This window comes from Neofelis nebulosa, chromosome 9 (assembly GCF_028018385.1).
Source record: "Neofelis nebulosa isolate mNeoNeb1 chromosome 9, mNeoNeb1.pri, whole genome shotgun sequence".
Taxonomy (NCBI): domain Eukaryota; kingdom Metazoa; phylum Chordata; class Mammalia; order Carnivora; family Felidae; genus Neofelis; species Neofelis nebulosa.
The window spans coordinates 73,605,040-73,618,240 of NC_080790.1; the positions used below are offsets into that span (position 1 = coordinate 73,605,040).

Sequence of the window (13,201 nt, forward strand, 5' to 3'; positions counted from 1 at the left end):
TCGCATTGGGCTCTGCACTGACAGCATGGAGCCTGCTTGGAATTCTCTCTTCTCTCTCTGCCCCTACCCCCCTTTGTACTGTCTCTCTCAAAATAAATAAACTTAGAAATGTATATATGGAAGAAGCTCTTAGCAATCTGATATCTTTGAAATGATTTTTGGGGATTGTCCCAACAAAACACCCTTGCTTTTGGAGTTTTGTACATATATGTTGGAGTTTTTGTGGTCTGCATCTTACAAGGCAAAGTAGAATTCTGTCTATATCCTACTTAACATTTCTGTATTATTAGGCTATTTTACACTAAAGGCATCTCTTAAAACATGCATTCCATTAAAATGTATTTTATTTTTTTTTTTTTATTTATTTATTTTTTTTATTTATTTTTGGGACAGAGAGAGACAGAGCATGAACGGGGGAGGGGCAGAGAGAGAGGGAGACACAGAATCGGAAACAGGCTCCAGGCTCCGAGCCATCAGCCCAGAGCCTGACGCGGGGCTCGAACTCACGGACCGCGAGATCGTGACCTGGCTGAAGTCGGACACTTAACCGACTGCGCCACCCAGGCGCCCCCCATTAAAATGTATTTTAAAGCACAATTACATTAACTGAACCCTTTAAGCCCATAAGAGATAGATTTCTTTGTAAAATTATTAAACTATAAGTTAGTCAATCATTGTTCTGTAATGAATGTAATAAAATGACAGTTGTAGCAATAGAGAGGCTTCTGGTTTTCAAAGCATGTAGTGGGGGGGGCAGCTCCTGGAGCATGTGACTCTTGACTGTAGGGTCGTGAGTTCAAGCCCCACATTAGGAGTAGAGTTTACTTAAAAAAAAAAAGTATGAAAGAAAATAATGTTTTTTCCTGCTTTCTGTTCTTGAAAGTTATCCTCAAACAAAAAATACAGGTTACAAACACCGTCTTTGATAAAACCTAGGACACATTTTAACCTTTAAATTGCAATGTTGTAAATGACTGCATGCCTATGACCAGGGCAGCCAGTCCAGTTTAGAGCCTATTATAAAACCTTATGTTCAGGAAGATAAATTGATAAATCTGATGTGAATATAAATATATTCAAGTGTTTAAAGAACTGATCACAAGTTTAGGATAGAATTATCACTAGAGACCTAAGCAAAGGAGAACAAGATAATTACTAACTTCAATAAAAAGTTGTATGGCAAAGAATATGTAGTTGTACTTTATGGCTCAGCTCTGAGTAGCACAGTAATCTTAACCAAAATTGTGATATAACTACATTGGAATGACAGTGTGAATGTGTGTGATGGGAGATAGAAATAGAAAGAGCTAAATTGTTACCTTCTATAATAGGAAGTCAGTGGATAATCCCTAAAACTGCAAGCTGAAGATACAATACAAGTTGTTTTTTGGTTGTTTTTTTTTTTTAATGTTTATTTTGAGAGAGCGAGCGAGCACAAGTGGAAGGGGGCAGAGAGAAAGGGAGAGACAGAATCCCAAACATCTGTGCTGGTGGCGCGAAGCCTGCTTAGGATTCTGTCTCTCCCTCTCTCTCTGCCCCTCCCCTGCTTGTGTGACCGCTTGCTCGCTCACTCTCTCTCTCTCTCTCAATATAAATAAACTTTAAAAAAATAGATAGATAAAAAGAAACAGCTAAATGAATGGAAACGGGGGCCATTAGATCAGGGAAAATGAGGAGAGGAGGCTACTGTTTGCCTTAATAAACTTGTGGATCTAGTTGACTATCTTAGGGGTGCCTGGGTGGCTTAGTGGGTTAAGTGTCCAACTCTTGATTTCAGCTCAGGTCATGATCTCACAGTTTGTGAGTTCAGGCCCTACATCAGGCTCTGTGCTGATGGTGTGGAGCCTGCTTGGGATTCTCTCTCTCTCTCCCTCTTCTTTCTGTCACTCTCCAACTCGTATGTGCTCGCACTCTCTCAAAGTAAAAAAATAAACTTAACAAAATAAATTGCTTTAGTTGACTATCTTAACTATACAGAATCAAAACCTAAAGAAAACAGAAAGAGCATCCCTGCATTTGAATCATGTTTAGTCAATACATAGCAAAATATACTTGCAGTACTGTATGTTTAGTATAGTCAGTAGATGACAGTGGGCTGTTACTGAAATCTTTATGGAAGCCCAATAAGCAGCACATTTCCTTGCCACATTCTGAACAGATTAAGAAATAAAGCCATGAGGTAGCAGAAGGGGGCTGAAATAGCATTTTATTAACCCTTAAAGAGCTAAGTTGGAGAATACAACCTAGAACAAGAACCACATGGATCTGGTTGTAATTGCACCCCAAAATTAAATAGGCTTACCCACTTAGTCCTAAGATTTGTTTGTGGAATAGTAGCAGAAGGCATGCTCCCTCAGGGCAGCTCACTTCTGTGAGGAAAAGAGTGAAGCTGAATGAGCATACCCAGTTTATTCTTCCCCAAGTTTACCAATCAGAGAAGTCATTCAACTCCCAGCAGAAAGAAACTAGGAGCCTAATTGAACTCCTTTCTCAATAATGAAAACATCAGAAATGTGGATTCATTCCAACCTAACATTAAGTCCATTTGGTCTGAACTCTTTAAATTTCTTGTTTTTTTCTTTGATGCTCAGTTTTGCCATAATAGTCTGTATATATATCCATTATACATCCATTTTTATTTGGTATAAAATCAAAGAAGCTTTTCATATTTAAAAAAGTTATTTTTCAAAGTTACAGATAGTATGTACTTGTAGAAAATGAATCCAGAAACTACTTCTGAATGTTATTATCAGAGGTGTGTCTTCTTAAAGAGTTAAATATATAGTAAACTATTCAGATTTACATCCTGTTTTTAGCCTCTACTAGATTTTGCAGAAAGTTAATTAGTTCTTACTTGAGTGTTTAGTGTGTGTGAAGTCCTGTATAGCTGCACCAGAAATTAGTATATTCATTTCTATATAGGAGCTTATGATCAGTTAGAAATGGATATGACCAATATGGAAGTAGTACAAAGCAGTACTTAGAGGTAACATAAGAAAGTACTTGGTATTAAAGAGAATTTAAAGAATGGAGAACACCTTCAGTTTTTGAAGGGAGATAGACCAGGAGTTTAAGTGCCATCTTAGGAATGTCTTATTTTTTTCTCTTAATTATTTACTCTTGATTGGATCTTAGAATTTAGGATATCAGTATTACAGTAACTTTGACTCTCATTACAAGTAAGTGAAGCATGTCCAAAAAATAAAAAAATAAAAAAATAAGCATGTCTGTTACAGAAGATTTAAGAAACTAAGAGAAGTGTAAAGGATACAAAAAGTCATCCATAATACTTCTCAGATAATCATGCCCTCATATTTTTGTTTTATTCTTCAAGTTTTTCTTGAAATAAAATTGAGATCATATTTAATGTATACTATCTTAGATAGCATGTAGAGCATAAACATAAGTCTTCAGAAGGGTTTTATTGTCTCTGATTATGTCCTTAAGTCAACTTTTTAGAATTTGATTTCTTGGGGCATTTTTAACTACAAGGATTTATTTTATTTAATACGTAATAAGTCTTTGTTAAAGGATCTATATATTTATTGGGTAATGGTGTTTATTTGCATTTATTGAATAAATCTTTCCCTATTTTTCTTTCCTGGCTTTGAGTATACTGAGACTAATTAGAGAATTTGTAGTTATGTTTTACTAAAATACTTAAATCTCTTCGTGTTTATCATTTGAAATTTAGTGTATATCTGTGTTTTATTCTTACTCAACATTTCTGATACTTAATTTAGAGGTATACATTAAAAAGGTCAATTTTTTTAATGTCATTTCTTTTTGGAAGGTAGCCTTACCTACAGTTTAATTTCTGTGTTTTTCAGGGTTACTTTGAAAGTTGCAACATACACAGAAACAGAATAGCAGGCTTTGAAGTAAAAGCCTATGCTAACCCCACGGTGGTTCGATGTGAAATTCATCATGGGCAGACTGGAGGAATATATGTGCATGAGAAAGGAAGAGGACAATTCATAGAGAATAAAATCTATGCAAACAACTTTGCAGGTGTATGGATTACCTCAAATAGTGACCCAACAATAAGGTATTTATATGTAATTATGGATGGAAATTACTTTGTCACATTGTTTTGTGTTGTAAGAAAAGTCAGGATACTTAGCTTTAACTCTCAGTGTTTTTCCTAGACACCTGGCTGCTGTAAAATAGATTTTCCTAGTAAATGTCTATGCATCTGAATGAGCATAACAATTGCTTTTATTTTAGGGTGTTCGTTTTTTAGTGATCTAAGCCATGCATTAATAATATTTTATGAACAATTGCAAATGCTGAGATTTTTATTTTAAATCTATCAAACTGCATTATAAATGGGTACGTAGAGCCATGAACTTTCTCTTGGAACCTGAATGATCTTGTCTTCTCTTTTTGTCTGAGAGCAGGTAGCATAAATCAGGAAAGTAGCTATCTCAAAGATTCTTGGACAGAGAGTCCAAGAATAACAAAAAGTCAAAACTTTCCTTTAATAGTTCCTACCACTCCCTCTGGCCACAGTAAGGAAACAAACAGATACATTCTGAAAGGCATTGACTAAGACTGTAGAACAGAACTATTATAATTTGATCAATGATAATTTATTTTTAATTGCCAAGTTTTATTTTCTGCTGGCTTTATGAAAGTAGATTATGGGATTTCCATCTTGTTAATATTCAGCAAACGTTTCCAGATCAGCTAAAAAACAGTTCTTCTCATTGTGTTAGCTATTTTGAGGGGGGATTTTTAAGAATGTTATTTTGGGGGTGCCTGGGTGGCTTGGTCAGTTAATAAGCGTCCAACTTTTGATTTCGTCTCAGGTCATGATCTCGGGGTTCATGGGATCAAACCCCACATCAGCTCTGCGCTGACAGAGCAGAGCCTGCTTGGGATTCTCTCCCTCCCACCCTTCCTCCCTCCCCCCCCCCTTTCTCTCCCACCTCCCCCCCCCCACCCCTGCTTGTGTGTACCCATGCTCTCTCAAAATAAATATTTTGGGGAAAAAAAGAATGTTATTTTGTCTCAAATACCAGGAGGCTCTTCTAAGCTTTAGGTCTTAGAAAGAACTGCAAGGGAATTTAGAAATCATCTAATCTGAGTCCCTCATTTTACAGATTAGGAAATTGAGGCCCTTAAAAGATAAATAATTTTTTAAGGTCACATGATTATGAGTGGCCTTACAGTTTATTGTGTAAAACAAGTAAGCTTGTAGATGTTTGAATAGATGTTTATTTTTTATTATTTATTAATTATAGGGGAAATTCTATATTTAATGGAAATCAAGGGGGAGTTTACATCTTTGGTGATGGACGAGGCCTTATTGAAGGAAATGACATTTATGGTAAGCATGTGGTTTTGCTGTATACAGTCTTGGAGCTTGGCCTTTCTTCTTGACATTAACACAGTGGACCACTTTGAAACCATCCAAATAGGATAATTGATCCAGTTTCTTTAAACTCTCAAGATTATTTCTGATATCTATTTACTTAATAGTCATTATTCACTTAACATTTACTGAGTACCCACTGTGTACCAATCACTATGCCAGATTATCAGTGATGAAAATATAAATATGACCTTAGTCTCAGAAGTATCTACAGTTTCCTTAGATTCACTTCATTAACTTTGGTACTAACTATAAAAGGAAAATACTCCTCATTAAAACTTTTTGAGATATTAATTCAGCAAACCATTATTAGGTGTCTGTATGCCAGACACTGATATGTTCCTGGGCTTTGTCTTTTGCTAATACTTAACATAAAGCTTACTTAGTTTCAGGCATTATTCTGAACACCTTACCTGAATTAAGTCATATAATATTCACATCAACCCTGTGAAGTAGACACTATTAAATATCCCCACTTACTGATCAGGAAACAAAGGTATGATGAGGTTAAGTATCTTACAGTCACACAGGAAGGTAGAATTCCTGGGATTCAAAATTTGGCAGCCTGACTTCTGAGTCTCTACTCTTAACCATTATACCCATACTGCCTACAGTTTTTCTTTTTATACTCCTGGTTCCCTTCGTTTTTTTTAATGTTCATGGCCCACAAATATCTTTCTGAATATGACATATTCACAGACTAATGCTTTTCCTAAAATTGTAAAAATGTTTAACTATTGTGTAATGCAAAACTCTTACTGTGTTGCACTAGGCTCCTTATGTTGACATTGTAACTTTTATTTTTAAATAGGCAATGCACTAGCAGGAATTCAGATTAGGACAAACAGTTGTCCAATTGTTCGACATAACAAAATTCATGATGGCCAGCATGGTGGGATTTATGTGGTAAGTTAATGAATATAGTTCTAGAATGCCATGCATTAAAACCAAGAGAGAAGGGGTAGGCCACATTCAACTTGTAGAGTATGAATTTATGACTCTCTTTAATATTTATACAATAAGACTCTTGTTCTTTCTGCCAGTATATATGAATAACTTACTTTTATAGTGTGGGTAGTGTTCTGTAAAATTCAGTCAACTGACTGAATTTAGGCATAGAAGTATCTTCTTACTAATTTTTTAAAGTTTTATCTATTTAAGAAATCTCTGCCCCCCCCCCCCCCCAGCATGAGGTTCATGACCCTAAAAAAATCAAGAGTTGCATGCTCTTCTGAGCGAGCCAGTCAGGTGCCCCTAGACTTGAATCTTTTTGAATATTTTTTGAAAAGCCATTTTCTCATTTGAATTTATGTTGAAACATAATTGAGCATCTTACAAAATTGTAAAAATATATATTAGTCCTATGTCTTCTGTTACCATGGTGTCTCAAACTATTACAACCGATTCAAGTGAGAAAATGCAGGAAGTTTTAGAAAGGTCCTTGTGTAATGCTAGGTGTGACTCTAATTTTTATTTTCAGTTCTAGAAATGTCCGTATCTTAAATCTTCTCAAAAATTTTAGTAACCTAAGACCTTTTTTTGAATTATTTCATCAGTTAATAAATTTGAAATAACTATTAACTTACTAAACGAAAGATAAGCTTTTTTGCTGAAGAAAATTGAATGCTACTACTCTTTCTATAATAGATTTAAAAGTACAAAACCACATAACAGTATATAAACTTCTGGAGCTTAAATTCGTGTAGAGACTACATAAAAACAATGTAATCATTACCTCTTTAACCAGATTAAAAAATAAAAATTGAGATTTTTTTTATGATAACTGTCTTTAAAGGGGGAATATAAACTATTTCTAGAAGATATATATGTATATATATATTGTAATGTTTCTAAAAGATATGTATTGTAATTTATTGTAATAAATTTTATTTAGCATGAGAAAGGACAAGGAGTAATAGAAGAGAATGAAGTTTATAGTAATACTCTGGCTGGGGTCTGGGTGACAACTGGCAGCACTCCAGTACTGAGAAGAAACAGGATACATAGTGGGAAGCAGGTAAAATTATTTTGGACTCTTATTTGGGAAACACATTGTTGGTAAACACTTTCTTGTCATTTGAAAAATAATTTTTTTAAATTTTAGGTTGGTGTTTATTTTTATGACAATGGACATGGAGTGCTAGAGGACAATGATATCTATAATCATATGTATTCAGGGGTTCAGATAAGGTAAACATTTTCACATTTTGCTTTCGGGAAGAAGTTGGGTGGGAGTATGTGGGGCATGTAGAACTTGTTATTTAATGCTCAGTCTTTATTCCTCCATATATATATTCACTCTCTCTTATCACATGCTCAGCTTTAATTGTCAGAATATAACTTATCTTGAACAACTTGAAGATGGTGGCCAGTGGCACATATGCCTGCCATAAGTGCACATTTCCTCTGTTCTCCAGTGTAATGGTTGTAGTTGCCAGTGTACTCCATCATACTTGGAAAAGTGGAAGGCTGTATAAAAACACTTATGAACTATACCTGGCATGGTGTAGGCACTCAGTAGATGGGAGCTTCTTTTTTTACACTATTTCTGTAAAATTAATAGTTTTTTAAATCCCTCTTTCCTGTATTTTAACAGTTTTAAAAACTGTAATAGTACTTAAATTCAGCCCTTCATTTTATATATGAGGGGAGCATGCAGTAATAGTCGTTTAATCTAACTTCCCTCAGTTTAGTTTGTATATTATTAGGAGACTGTATAGTAGTAATATAATCTATAACTAAGTGTATTCTATAGTAAATAGAATTAGGCAAAATTAAATCAGTGTCTTTACCAATAAATTTTCTCAGAGCATTTTGGAAGGATGCCATTGTTATATTTATTCTTACTGTGATTAGTATGAATTTTTCCACTGTTACCTCACATAACATGGATAAGAGAGTAAAAGCAATTTCTTTTTTAACGTTTTTATTTTTGAGACACACGCGCGCGGGCACACACACACACGCACAATGTGAGTGGGGGAGGGGCAGAGAGAGGGGGACACACAGAATCCGAAGGAGGCTCCAGGCTCCAAGCTATCAGCACAGAGCCCAACACAAGGCTCAAACTCATGAACCACAAGATCAAGACCTGAGCCGAAGTCGAATGCTTTGACTGACTGAGCCACCCTGGTACCCTGGGAGTAGAAGCAATTTAAGTGGCATTATTTTCTATTGTATCCATAGGACTGGAAGCAACCCCAAAATTAGACGTAACAAAATTTGGGGAGGACAGAATGGTGGAATTCTTGTTTATAATTCTGGTACGTTTAATCTTTCATCTTTTTCTCAATGCTAATTGCCTTTAAAATATACTTTCCAAATAACATAACCTACATTTTTACACTTGTAGGTCTAGGCTGTATAGAAGACAATGAAATATTTGACAATGCAATGGCTGGAGTCTGGATTAAGACAGATAGTAATCCTACACTAAGAAGAAATAAAATCCATGATGGAAGAGATGGTGGCATCTGTATATTTAATGGGGGTCGAGGTATCGTTGTTAATTTTGCATTAGTAAAAAACCAAGTTTTTTGTTATTCTTCTTCCATATCTTTAATGATTAGTGACATTACCAATTAATATGTTATAAATGAGTGAATCTCAAGTTTATTTATCAGGTCTTGAGATGGTTTAAGAGATTAGTGCCTAGAGGTAAAGGAGACAAATGTTAACATAATTTTTTTTTTCTTTTGTAGTCTTCTTGACTATGCCAGTTGTTAGGCTTTTTTAAGGTAGAATTTGTTTACATCCTCTCTCTGGACTTAATATTTAGAATAGTGATAGGATTATAATAAACCTCAAAGTCCAGTTACATAACTAGATGAGAAATTAATTGGGTCTGTAAATATATGAAAATGTCTGTAGTAAAGAAATACTGCTTTGTAACTGTTTACAACTGTGTTGGAGAATGGAATTAATGAAGCCCAGCAGGCATGCCTGGTTTTGTATACATAAAGGTCAGCTCATTTTGCATTGAGGCAAAAGTTCCACAGTCCCTGCCCCTTGCAAATGCATGTTGCTTATAGAGAGAGACTAGGGGAGAATGTCAAATGCAAATTTATCATCATTCCTGAAATGCCAGTAACCCAGCACTGTACATATCTTATACAGGATAGCTAGTTATTGCTACAACATACCAGTCAACAAAGTTTACTACTACAGCCAAGCAGTGATGATTCCATTAATGACAGAGACTCTGAAGGAGCTTAGAATTTAGTAATAAAGTAACATATCTGATAGGAGTATTTACAAGGTATAACGAGGAAACACAATACAGTGGATGGTTTTATTTGTAAGGTGTTGAGAAAAGGTTCATGGAGTAAAATCACTCTTGAGCTGTGCCTTGAAAAATAAGTATTCACAGGTCAATGGGGTGGGGAGGTCATTCCAGGTGTAGAAAGCATACTTATTTCAGTTTCATTTGTTCTGTACATATTAACTGAATACTCATGTACTAACAACTGTGATACCGATGCTAAAGATACAATGCTAAATAAAAACAGTACTACATCCAGAAAGTTTATAGTCTAATGGCACATTAAAACAACTAGAAGAAACAAAGTGGTTTAGTAAGACAAAGAGGTACTGAAAGGTGAGCCTAGAAAAGAGGCAGGGCCCAAATCTTAAGAGACTTTGTACATGGAATTCAGACTGGATCTTAGCAAAAGCAAAATTACAGATAGGGACTTGAAGCAATTTAAGGTCAAGACTGAAATACCACAGATGGGTCAAATGTCTACAGAAATAAAAACCATGTTTCACGTCTTCAGGGAGCAGAGAAACACTAGTACACAACTAATAATTGTCTATACATAAATAGGTTTTATAGGAGTAATATAGCTTAATATTTATTTAGTGCTGTGTACTTTTACATATATTAATTCATGTGATCCCCATTATAACCCTATATGGTAGGTGCCATTATTCCCATTCCCATTTTACAGATAAGGACATGGAGACAAAGAGTAGGTAAGTAATTTACCTACTCAGAGCTAGGAGGAGGTGAAATCAGTGTTTGAAGACCAAAAGTCTAATAATTCCTCAGCTCACTATCGATCATTATGTTATACTCCCAGAAGAGAGAATAATAAATTTGATGGAGAGAAACTAAAAATCTTCCAGAGGATGTGACATTAGGAAGAAAGAGAGTAGGACATTCCGGAATGAGGAAATAATACAAACCATAGCATTAGAGATAAAAACGTATAGCATATTCAAAGCATAGGTAATGTAGGAAGACAGAATAGGTTGGGGAATATTTTGAAAGGCTTTAAATGGCAACTTAATTTTAAACTTTATTCTGAAAATACTTTTTAAGCAGAGAGGTATGTGATAAAGCTGTAGGTCACTGGGAAAAATAACAGCAAAAGAGACTGGAGTAAAAGAAATTGGTCAAATAATGATTATTATAGTAATGGCCAGAAATAATCAGGGCTTGAATGAAAACAGGGTGCTGCAGAGGTTCCAGAAACATTTAAAAGGAATTAATTTTAATTCAGTATTTTTGTGAGAAAAACTATGTGCCAGCCACTGGGGATGCAATGGTGAATGAACTGCACATGGTTCCTGCTACCATGGGATTTCCAGTTATGTCAGTATGGTTACATGGCAATTTTCAGTTAAGTCTTACATTCTTTTGAATTACTAATAAACTTTCCTTTCAGCTGAAAAGTTAGTCCTGTGAATTTTATACAATGCAATTAATAAGAAACTAAAAGAATACTTAAATACCACCAAAACACCTAGTAAAACTTGTGTGCATTAGTCTTAATCTGAGGAAATATTTTATTATAGGTCTCCTTGAAGAAAATGACATTTTCAGGAATGCTCAAGCAGGTGTTCTCATCAGCACTAATAGTCATCCAGTCTTAAGGAAAAACAGAATATTTGATGGATTTGCTGCAGGTTTGTATTTTCTTTTGTTACCTGTAGCTTGTTTTCTATAAAGTGTTTTTTAGTCTATTCTCTTTTGCTTTATAACTAAAGGTGTAAATTGTATTACAAAAGTGGCTGAATGCCTATCAATTTACAATCGCTTATTAGAGTACCCAATCCAAGTTCTGGATTCTCCTACTCTAAGCCCAACTTTTAAGAAATGTCTCTATTAATGTCCGGTAGTAATTATGAAACATTATTTGGGATAGAATGCAGGCTTGTACTACAGACAAATTCAAGCCCTCTGGCTTCACAAAGTATTACGCATATATTTCAACTTTTTGCCAATGAAGAGGACAATTATTTTTATCCCAAATAACCATTCAGCTCCTTTTTTCTTTATGTGTATAACTAATGGCTACCTCACCATACTTCTGAGCATTTATCCTCTTCTTAGTTTGCAAAGAAAGTAGTAAGTTATGAACCATCTGTAGCATTGCTCACTTTGGCAAGGAGAGTGGACTAGTAACAGTGGAAAATAAGTGTTATTCTCAAGGAAGGACTCTAACATTTCATCTTATTCTTTAGATATTAAGAGTTAATACACTTGTTAGTTTTTATTTGCTGTATTGCAGGTTTCTTTTAGGAAACTGTATAATGTGATGATGTATCTACTGTTTGTAAATTTTACTTCAGGTATTGAAATTACAAATCATGCGACTGCAACACTAGAAGGCAATCAGATTTTTAACAACCGGTTTGGAGGCTTATTTTTAGCATCTGGTGTTAATGTGACAATGAAAGGTATGTTGGAGTCTGCCCTGCCTATAAATATAGAAAATACGCCATGAAAAAATAATGGTATCAGAAGCCATTGGTATTTGACTGCTTTGTCAGTCTATCAAGACCTATTTTCTAAGTTTCAGGTTGTTCTAAACAGTTGGAATCTCTTACACAAGGAAAATCCTTTAAGGTGTTTTACTCAATTGGCTAGCCTTCTTTAAAGATCTTAAAAAGTGACTCTTCTTTAAAATAGACTATTTTTATCTTAAGTCTTCTATATTTTGTCTTTGTCCTCTAGAATTTTACTTATTTTTTTCTTTTATTACAGACAACAAAATAATGAACAATCAAGATGCCATAGAAAAGGCTGTTAGTAGAGGCCAATGTTTATATAAAATATCAAGTTATACCAGCTATCCCATGCATGATTTCTACAGGTATATTTCTAAATTACTTGAGTCTTGGAAAGGGGGAGTTCGTGATTTTTCTTTTTCTGTGTGTGTGTGTTTTCTAAACTGGCAATACCTAACATTTTTAGATCTCTTTCTCTTAAGGCAGAGGAAATGGGGTATTTGCCAATGGAAAGAAAATATAACTGCGAACTTTATATTTGTCCACATTGAGTTCTGTGGTCAGTCTACTTGAGGATTGTATGTTGGGGACCATAAATATGAAAATACAATACTGCAGTAACTATTCCTATCACTAGAAAGATGGAACACAATGCTTATTTGTTTGCCTAGGAGTTTCAAAGTAAAGCTGTCATTAAGTGTTCCATATACCGTAGTCACTGAGTGGTTTTTGACTCCCTTCTCCCCCAAGTTGATTCAATACAGACTTTGATAGGTTAAATTGCAAATCAATGGCTTTTCTCAGAAGACACAGGAGATTCACTTATTACATTTAAGTCCTTTTGCAGAATTAATGTGGCATGGGGCCACAAAATGGTTTTGGTCCTCTTTTCTTGTAAACCAAAGGTCATAGGGTGAAATACCATGTTTTGAGGAAATCTCATGTTCAAGAAAAATAATGTGAGCTTTTGCTTTTTAGATGTCACACTTGTAACACCACAGATCGAAATGCCATATGTGTGAACTGCATTAAGAAGTGCCATCAGGGACATGATGTAGAATTTATTAGACATGATAGGTATGTAGCACA

At 34.9% G+C, this 13,201-nt stretch overlaps 1 protein-coding gene across 1 annotated transcript in view; it reads left to right on the plus strand.

The window, feature by feature from the left end:
* Positions 1 to 13,201, plus strand: part of FBXO11 (F-box protein 11) — an 84,755-nt gene that overhangs the window by 70,156 nt on the left and 1,398 nt on the right. Inside the window, exons 12-22 of the mRNA XM_058684183.1 lie at positions 3,831 to 4,048; positions 5,247 to 5,332; positions 6,189 to 6,283; positions 7,272 to 7,394; positions 7,482 to 7,567; positions 8,564 to 8,640; positions 8,730 to 8,873; positions 11,177 to 11,287; positions 11,954 to 12,061; positions 12,369 to 12,477; positions 13,091 to 13,189. Of these exons, the coding sequence (XP_058540166.1) occupies positions 3,831 to 4,048; positions 5,247 to 5,332; positions 6,189 to 6,283; positions 7,272 to 7,394; positions 7,482 to 7,567; positions 8,564 to 8,640; positions 8,730 to 8,873; positions 11,177 to 11,287; positions 11,954 to 12,061; positions 12,369 to 12,477; positions 13,091 to 13,189 (1,256 nt within the window). The remainder of the gene's footprint in view (positions 1 to 3,830; positions 4,049 to 5,246; positions 5,333 to 6,188; positions 6,284 to 7,271; positions 7,395 to 7,481; positions 7,568 to 8,563; positions 8,641 to 8,729; positions 8,874 to 11,176; positions 11,288 to 11,953; positions 12,062 to 12,368; positions 12,478 to 13,090; positions 13,190 to 13,201) is intronic.